The sequence below is a fragment of the Triticum dicoccoides genome, chromosome 3A (assembly GCF_002162155.2).
Source record: "Triticum dicoccoides isolate Atlit2015 ecotype Zavitan chromosome 3A, WEW_v2.0, whole genome shotgun sequence".
In the NCBI taxonomy this organism is placed as follows: Eukaryota; Viridiplantae; Streptophyta; class Magnoliopsida; order Poales; family Poaceae; genus Triticum; species Triticum dicoccoides.
The window spans coordinates 532,817,157-532,825,816 of record NC_041384.1 but is presented as its reverse complement, the minus strand read 5'-3'; the positions used below and the strand labels follow the sequence as shown (position 1 = coordinate 532,825,816).

General features: G+C 42.6%; 1 protein-coding gene across 1 annotated transcript; it reads left to right on the top strand.

Annotated features, from left to right (window-relative positions):
• Window positions 1-682: 682 nt before the first annotated feature.
• Window positions 683-7,065, top strand: LOC119269023 (auxin response factor 3-like). Its single transcript, XM_037550767.1, has 10 exons — window positions 683-1,285; window positions 1,390-1,446; window positions 1,995-2,177; window positions 2,288-2,372; window positions 3,045-3,135; window positions 3,215-3,379; window positions 3,815-3,931; window positions 4,005-4,080; window positions 5,647-5,809; window positions 5,923-7,065. Exons 1-10 carry the CDS (start codon window positions 1,058-1,060, stop codon window positions 6,717-6,719), a joined length of 1,962 nt encoding a protein of 653 aa, XP_037406664.1. The 5' UTR covers window positions 683-1,057; the 3' UTR covers window positions 6,720-7,065.
• The last annotated feature ends 1,595 nt before the right edge of the window (window positions 7,066-8,660 follow it).

The window sequence follows — 8,660 nt, the reverse complement described above, 5'->3', positions numbered from 1 at the left end:
ATCTGAATCAAAAGCGGAAGCATTTCAGGACGTGCTTTCCAAAATCTGATTCTGCTGCAGGTCAAAAATCTGAAAAAGCTGTATCAGCTAGTTTGTCAAATGACCTACATTTTTTTCACATCAGATTTTTCATAGCTGTTTTTCCACAACAAATTTTTCACAGCTGCTTTAAAAATCCACAGCTGAACCAGACAGGGCCTAAAATGGTAGCCGCTGCGGCGGCGAGCAGTGGCCACTGAGCGGGCGGGCAGCGGAGCAGAGCACGGAGCACCGCACCGCGCCGTGCCACTAAAAGTCTAGGGCTTCTTTGATTCAAGGGAATTTTATAGGATTTCTGGAGGATTAAAATCCTTAGGATTCTTTTCTATGTTGGTCCTTTGATTCATAGGATTGGATCCTATAGGAATTTTTCCTATGGAATCTTCTGTACTACATTTCATAGGAAATTTAACATCCACTCAAACCTCTTTTTACAATTTCTTTGTTTTTCCCGTGGCATCAAACAATCATTGCTAATTCTATAGAATTCAAATGGGCATGCCACTCTAATCCTATACTTTTCCTATTTCTATGTTTTCAAAATCCTACGAATCAAAGAGGCCCCTAGAGAGAGCGGCCAAGGACGACGGAAAAGCCCCGCCCAATCCGTCCCCAGGCACGCCCACGCCCCACGCCTCACGCCCGCGTCATAAAATCGTGGGCGACTCGTGTCCCAGTCCCCAGCAGGCTCAGGCTCAGGCTCAGCCACAGCCCACAGCGACGCGGCAGCGGCAGCGGCAGTGGCAGCAGGAACAGCACCCCAACAGCGACCTTGCTTCCGCGCGCGGCAGCCGAGGGAGGGGGGAGGAGGAGATCGAGGGCGGCATGGGGACGGGGGGCTAGAACAAGGAGATGGCTGCAGAGCGACGCCCTCGGGGGCATTAATGGGGCCCTCCCCCTGCTCCGCATCCCGCTGCTCCCACATCCTCCCCGCGGCCGCGCGCGGTTGATTCGCCCGCCTGCTTTTAACCGCGCCCCCTCTTTTCCGGACGGGACGGCTGGGCTGCGGGCGGGCGCCATGGGCATCGATCTCAACGCGGCGGGCGAGCCTGGCAAGGCGGCGGCGGTGTCGGTGTGCCGGGACCTGTGGCACGCCTGCGCGGGGCCCGTCGTGGCGCTGCCGCGCCGGGGCAGCGCCGTCGTCTACCTGCCGCAGGCGCACCTCGCGGGGGCCGGCGGCGGGGGGGACGTCCCGGTGGCCCTGCCGCCGCACGTGGCGTGCCGCGTGGTGGACGTCGAGCTATGCGTGAGTCCTTCGGAGCATGCCGCGCCGCTGCTCGTGTCATTGCTCGTTTTTGGCCTCTTCCTGTGCTGGCTGTGGTGCTGATCTGGTGACTGTCTCTGCTGCAGGCGGATCCGGCGACGGACGAGGTCTATGCGCGACTGGCTATGGTGGCGGAGGGCGAGGTAAGAATAGATGCCGCTCCATCCAGTCACTTTGCTGGATTCATGTGTGTGCCCCCATGATTTTTTCCATGGGATTTTGGGGGTGTGAGGTGAAATCTGTGGCCGCTTCGGTTGGTGTTCAGGTTTCCGCATGCTGCAATGATGCAGTGTAATTAATAACGCCTACATTTTGTTTACTAAGTACATGTGTACATAAACTACTAGGTGTTTTTAGCAATTCCTTAGTACTCCATCATTTAGCTACGGAGTACTTCATTTACTGCATGCATCCTAATCCACGGAAGACCTTTCGTCGTGCAATGTTTCTTGATTTAGCATGCCTGGCCTATTAAGCTAACTAGGGATAGTTGCTGTAAAAGAAAAAGCTAACTAGGAATGCCAGTACTATAATCTATCAACTTAAGTCACCAATGCGAAATGACAAACTTCTGGATTTCTCTTCTATTAGAAAGGAGAGAAATGGAATGTTCTGTTTTTGAAGTTGAACTGTTGATTGTTCCTATGGACATGCCGAATGCATCATAACCGCACAATCTCGATTGGTTCAGGTCTTTGAGAAGAACATGCGAGGTGGTAGGTTTGAAGGCGAAGATGACATGGAGGATGGCGATGGAGAAAGGAAGTCCCGGATGCTGCACATGTTCTGCAAGACACTAACGGCCTCTGACACGAGCACACACGGGGGATTCTCTGTTCCCCGCCGTGCTGCCGAGGACTGTTTCCCTCCACTGGTGAGTGAGTTTGGAAATTCTGTCTGGGCCATTTGGCTCTTGAAATGATTCCTTGTTTTCATGGTTTGTATTGCGCCTCTAACCACTTCAATTATATTGTTTCTTTTTAGGACTACCAGCAGGTCAGGCCTTCCCAAGAGCTTGTTGCAAAGGATTTGCATGGAGCGAAGTGGAGGTTCCGCCATATCTATAGAGGTGAGATCAGTGCTGAAAATGTAGTGCTTGACCAGGAGCATGCAGTGCTCTTTTTTGCATTATGTATTATTTTTATGTTGCTGGTAAACGTTACACTTGATGCTTCAATTGGAAGATTATGTATGATATTTCCATCTAATCATTTATTCGGAGGCAAAGAAAGCCCACTGAAGAAAGCTCTCTGTAACTGCTTTTTAGTCGTCAAACACACATACCTAATATAATTTTGGAGAACTCTTTTAGTGAGCATTGTTAAATATATGGAAGATGTAGCCTCAACTCTAAATTTCCACTTTCAGCTCACAGGTAGTTCTTTTTTGTAAGCTGGGCGTTGTTATTGTTCTCTTTTTTCTGTTTAGCCCTTTGATGGACTGGCATAAGTTCCCTTGGTAACCTTTCCCAGCACCACATCTTATGCTTCATAAGCAGGTTTATTTACACAGCCCAAAATTTACTAATATGAGTTAGATTATGCATTTGCAACTTACATTATTATTTTTTGTTTATTGCACTATTAATTAACACAGCGCCTTACATTTTTTTTTCAAAATAATGGTCAGACTGCTCTCCGCGGTCCTATCATTCATTCTGATTTTGAAGCAAATATATCAGTATCTTGTTGTTCTAGCAATGTACATGTGCGATGTTATGAAAATGCTCCTTTGCTTCCAGGTCAACCACGTAGGCATCTTTTAACGACTGGATGGAGTTCGTTTGTCAATAAAAAGAAACTTGTCTCTGGGGATGCAGTCTTATTTCTCCGGTAAGCAAATGAACAATGATGAACTTTAAATCTTTCTGTCCTTATTTCTCTTATTCATAAAGTGTTTTCCCTTTTATAGTGGTGATGATGGTGAACTACGACTTGGTGTAAGGAGAGCCATTCAGCTTAAAAATGAGGCCCTTCTGAAATCTTTCAATAGCAACAGCTCAAAGATACACACACTGTCTGCTGTGGCTAATTCCTTGAAACATAGAAGTGTTTTTCACATCTGTTACAATCCAAGGTTTGTTAATTAAGCATATAATTTTCATTCTTAAGTAGTATTATAAGGTTGCCCTAAAATTGGACATATAATTCTGGATGATACATTATTGGTGCTATTAATTAACACAGCGCCTTCCCATACATTAAGTAGTATAGTGGTGATGATGGTGAACAAGGAGGTTATTGGTGCTCGCTAAAAATAGCAGTATGATACAACCCTGTTTGTATTTGTAGGTTTCTAGTTTGAGCACATACTCCCTCCGTCCGAAAAAGCTTTTTCGGATGGAGGGAGTATATAAGTCATATTGTTCATCAAGAAAATACATTATAATATTTAACTACAAAAGGACAGTAAAACCTGTTCACTGAAACCATAGAAAAGCTATTCCTTTTAGGTTGGGCGAGCATAAAACATGTACATACTTTGAATCTGAATTTATTAAACTCTCTACAGGGCTGCTGCATCCGAATTTATTGTTCCGTACTGGAAGTTCCTGAAGAGCCTGAATCGTCCATTTTGTATTGGAATGAGGTTTAAGATTCAGTACGGGAGTGAAGATGTTAATGAGAGGTCTGTCCCTTTCAACTCAACTAAAATTTAGTTTTGTACAATATGTAACTGAGTTTTACTTCCTGTTTTGTAGGCGATCTGGAATAATTACAGGTATTAATGAAGTAGACCCCATTAGGTGGACTGGTTCAAAATGGAAAAGCCTGCAGGTAGGCATTTTAGTCGATTGCATTAAGCATTTAGGTCTTAGCAATTCAGAACGCCATTATCTTCGTCCTGCCTTGCAGTATTTTGGATAATTGTATTTTTTTCTGGGCCCTTTATATTGCCTGACCATGAACCTGACTTAAAATGCTCTAATGAGGCTTGAAGGACTTTAAAGTGCTCACAATGTGCTATAAGACACATCCTCACATTCAGGTTTACTCACCCTTAAATTTATGCACAGAGACTTGTCAATCCACCTTATGGCCTTACCAAAAAATAGTGTTTACACATAGCCTAAAATGCAATTTTTTAGATACTAGATAATTGCAATATTCTATTATGTTAGCCTGTAATTTACCTGCCCATATTAATGTGATTGTGTAAATAAATGTTTATAAAACTAGAGGATACCCCGCACGTTGCTGCAGGAATTGGTTGATAACATGAGAACCAAAATTTAAAATACATGACTTATTATATTTGATTATGTATAGTTGTAACAATATTTATTAAATGTAAGTAAAATAATTAGATGGAAAAAAATTCCCATGCATGGTTGAATGTTATGGTGGGTCTTTTCCCATGCATGATTGCATGTTGAGGTGGGCATTATCCCATTCATTATTGTATGATGAGGTGGCATGCTTGCATGTTGAGATAAATAGTTAGTGGGGATGACTCTCTTAGGTATATAGGATATAGGATTCTGCCCGTGATTTACCTACCTAAAAAAAACTTATTTGGTACTCCTTCGTTCCAGAATAATTGTCATGGTTTTAGTTCAAATTAGTATTGTTTTGACCAAAGTAGGCTTATAGCCATAATAATGAAGTTTTTGGGGTCATTTTCCATTGCTTTCTCAAGTTCCAAGCTAATACTAGTATTGTTTAACTAAGCTTGGATTTTCATAGCTAATGACCGATCTTATTGTTTATAATAATCTATCAACGATGTGAAAAACTCTATACCATGATTTTTGGAGGTGAGCTCCGTATCATCGTATATTTTACGCATGAATTTCAACTCGATCCAATCGGCCTTATTTTGGAATGAATCTTCATTGATACCAAGAGCAATAGCGCGATCAATTAGATTATCATATATCAATTTATTAATGACAATTATTGGCTTACCAAAGGAAACATAATTTTATTCGGTAAGTCAATATAAGGTGGGACAATTAAGGCGGTTTTCAAGGAAAAAGGAATAGTTCTTTTTTTAAGCAAGTGGTAGAGATTAAGTCGCACATTTTATTATTTAGATTTTATCCTTTGGGTAGGGGTACTTTTTAAAACATAGCATGGTGATGAAAATGTCTTTTTAGAAAATGAATTGATAATTGGAAGTTATGTCCTAATTTGCTCTAGCTGTAGAATCACTGAAGCTGCATTAAGAGTTGTACTGTACTCCCTCCGTCCCATAATATAAGAGCGTTTTTTGACACTAGTGTACTGTCAAAAACACTCCTATATTGTGGGACGGAGGGAGTATCTTTTATACCAAGCATTAATTAATAGCTGACTGGTTCACTGATTATCTGTGAACTGAAATGATACCCTCTTGTTCAGGTAAGATGGGAGGATGGCACAGACTGTAATAGCCAAAATAGACTATCTCCATGGGATATCGAGATAGTTGGTGGCTCGGTCTCTATTGCTCAGTCTCTGTCAGCATCCAGTTCTAAACGAACTAAACTGTGCCCTCAGGGCAATGTGGACGTCCCAACTCTGTGTAAGTTCCCACTTCCCACGGCACAGTGCTGACGTTTTGTAGGTAACCACGTATGCTTGGTATTCTACGACTCTTAACCATATGTTAACTGACTTGGCCATAAAATGTTGTAGATGGAAATGGTCGTCCGGACTCCGTGGGAGCTGATAAGCTCCCCAGGGTCTTGCAAGGTCAAGAATTGATGGGTTCTGGAACTCATCGTGTTACATGTCCTCCTCGGCCAGGTGGCGCCACAGAATTCAGGCGTTCTGATGGTACGGGGTTCCTTGCTGATACACGAAGCTGCATGCTGAGTGGTCCAGCAAGCAGGCTTCCACCTCAAAGCCCCTATTTCGCCTACCAACCTGTAGGCTTCGGTGAATCCGTTGGGTTCCCGGAGGTCTTGCAAGGTCAAGAAGTTTGTCAGACGGTTCCTTTGTTCCAAGGAATGGTGTCTGATACATGTTCCGCCAAAGGGGGATATGGGCTGTACAACTACATGTGCACCTCGTCCGCCATGAACGGAGGGTTTTCATCTGCAGCTCAAGGATATCCTCTCTCCCTGTCTACTCCGCCGCCAGCAGAAGTGGCTTCGCCCTCATCCACAGTTGCTGCACCACAGCTCTGGCTGGCCAGCAAGAACAACGAAGAAGCTGCGATTGGCAGCCAGCCTAACCCACTTGGAACTCGAAAGGCTTCTGGTGATGGTGCTGCTAAGCTTGGGTCTGATGGAAGGAAGGTTGCCAGAACCAGTTGCATGCTTTTCGGGTTTTCCTTGACTGAGAAGATGTTGCCAACGGAAGAAGACTGTGCCAAGGAAGGGAACCATGAAGTCGACTGTCAGAATCCGCGGATGCTAGACTTGTTTGGATACAACCGCGCCACTCCCGGCGCTCTTCATGCCCTCTGCGCCGCTCCACTGGGAATATGATGCCACTCCAGTTCCAGTATGATCCAAGTACTTCGTAGTGCTCTTTCTAAGAAACTTTAATAATTAGTCTTTGCGCATTCAGGGACCTTCGGTGAATATGCATGTGAGCATGCAGCTGCCACTCGTTGCATTTTCCCTCGGTCGTTCGGTCCCAGCCGTATTCCTGATGCACACTACTTGTCGTTCTAGTCCATCCAATCCTCCAGCCTTATATGTATTTTAGACGACTTTATGTGTGTCGCTTCTGTATCTGTATCGAACCTTGATTTGCTATCTCCTTGGACATGGATGTATCACCGCTAGTACTTAATTTATGCCATGTGTCTAATGGACCCTATTTCGTGTTTTTGCCTTATCTTTGTCCAATACGGCAACGTTTACAGTAGTGTTAGACGGAGAGATTTTGAATATTTTAAAGCTCAGTCGATTGACCAAACCATCAATTTTGCCAAGTCTCTGTCATATGAGAATTTCCTAGCTCTCTATTAAAATTGAGATCCCTAAAAAAAAACTTAGCTCCGAGAACAAACACTATGTGCGTCCAAATTTTCACAAACCAGATGTAGTTGTGGGAGGTTTGCGGAGCCTGGACGTTCGCCTGGCCAACCAAAAGCCATCACGTGTTGTGCTATTTGGCAAAGGACTGCTAACGCACCCATTACCTATGGTTCAACATAGGTGTTCGCAATCAACTGAACTAGCTTAAATTCTGGGCAATAATTAGGTTAGGTAATATTTATACTCCACGATGACGCGACCATGAGAAAGATAAACCATTTTCTTTCTTTTCTTTTTTAACCTTTTTTTCTTCCCTTTTGTACTGTCTTTTGTTTTATTTTTCTAGATAGTCAGCTGCTTTGTTAGTATATACAACATAGTGGTAACTTTTTTCTAAAGTACATTCTGGTATTTAACCTAAAAAAACGTTGTTGACATACCTTGGGAACTTATGTGTAATAATATGATAATTTTTGCACGAGACCTGGTAATTATGTGCAACACAGACCTGATAACTCGAGCACAACCACCGAGGTAAAAATTTGACCTCAGGAAAAAAAGTTGTTGTAACACACTTCCATAACTTTCTCCGTAAAGAGCATGGTAATTTATAACCTCTGAACTTGATAACTCACACACAAAAATCACGATAACTTTTGACCTAGAGAAAAAAAATAGTTGTTATAACGCACCCCGATAACTTTTTCGTAAAAAACATGGTAATTTATACGGCACGACCCTGATAACTCATGGACAAAGACCAGGTAACTTTCGACCCGGAGAAATAAAGTTTATGAAAACTTTCCTTGATAATTTGTGTGTAAATAGGATGGTAATATACGCACCATAGACCTGATAAAAAGTTGATATCATTCTTGATTTTCTCTATTCGAAAATTTAAAATGTTTTGTAGTTCAAACCGATGGTCCGATTGAAAAATATTTTTAAAAAATCAATCGTGGTGAGACCTTCTAAAGTATACCTATGTTCATGTGTTTCAACATCTTTTTGGGATCAAACGTTATCACGCTAGGGCTAAGTAAGATACCACGTCTATGGTGTGTATACTACCATGTTATTTTCACATAATTTATCGAGGGTATATTTTCAACAATTTTTTGCCCCAGTTCCAATTTACCGTTGTGTTGTGTGTAAATTATCATCCCTGCGATGCGTATATTACCATGATATTCACAAACAAATTACGGTGTTTTGTTTTCAACAACTTTTTCTCTTGATCAAAAAGTTATCACGGTGTTTATGTATCAGTTATAAATTTGTGATGTGTATATTACCGTGCTATAACATAGAAATTATCGTGGAGATATTTCGTCAACCCCTCCCCCATGCCAAAGTTATCAGGACCGAGGTACACAAGTTAGCAGGTCTGTGATATGTGAGTTACCATGCTATTCACATAAAAGTTACCAGTGGGTATTTCAT

Excerpts from the sequence above, each read along its gene's own strand:
- LOC119269023 (XM_037550767.1), top strand. The coding sequence starts at position 1,058 with ATGGGCATCGATCTCAACGCGGCGGGCGAGCCTGGCAAGGCGGCGGCG. Across the intron at positions 2,373-3,044 it reads GTTCCGCCATATCTATAGAG|GTCAACCACGTAGGCATCTT; the intron begins GTGAGATCAGTG and ends CTTTGCTTCCAG. Across the intron at positions 3,136-3,214 it reads GATGCAGTCTTATTTCTCCG|TGGTGATGATGGTGAACTAC; the intron begins GTAAGCAAATGA and ends TCCCTTTTATAG.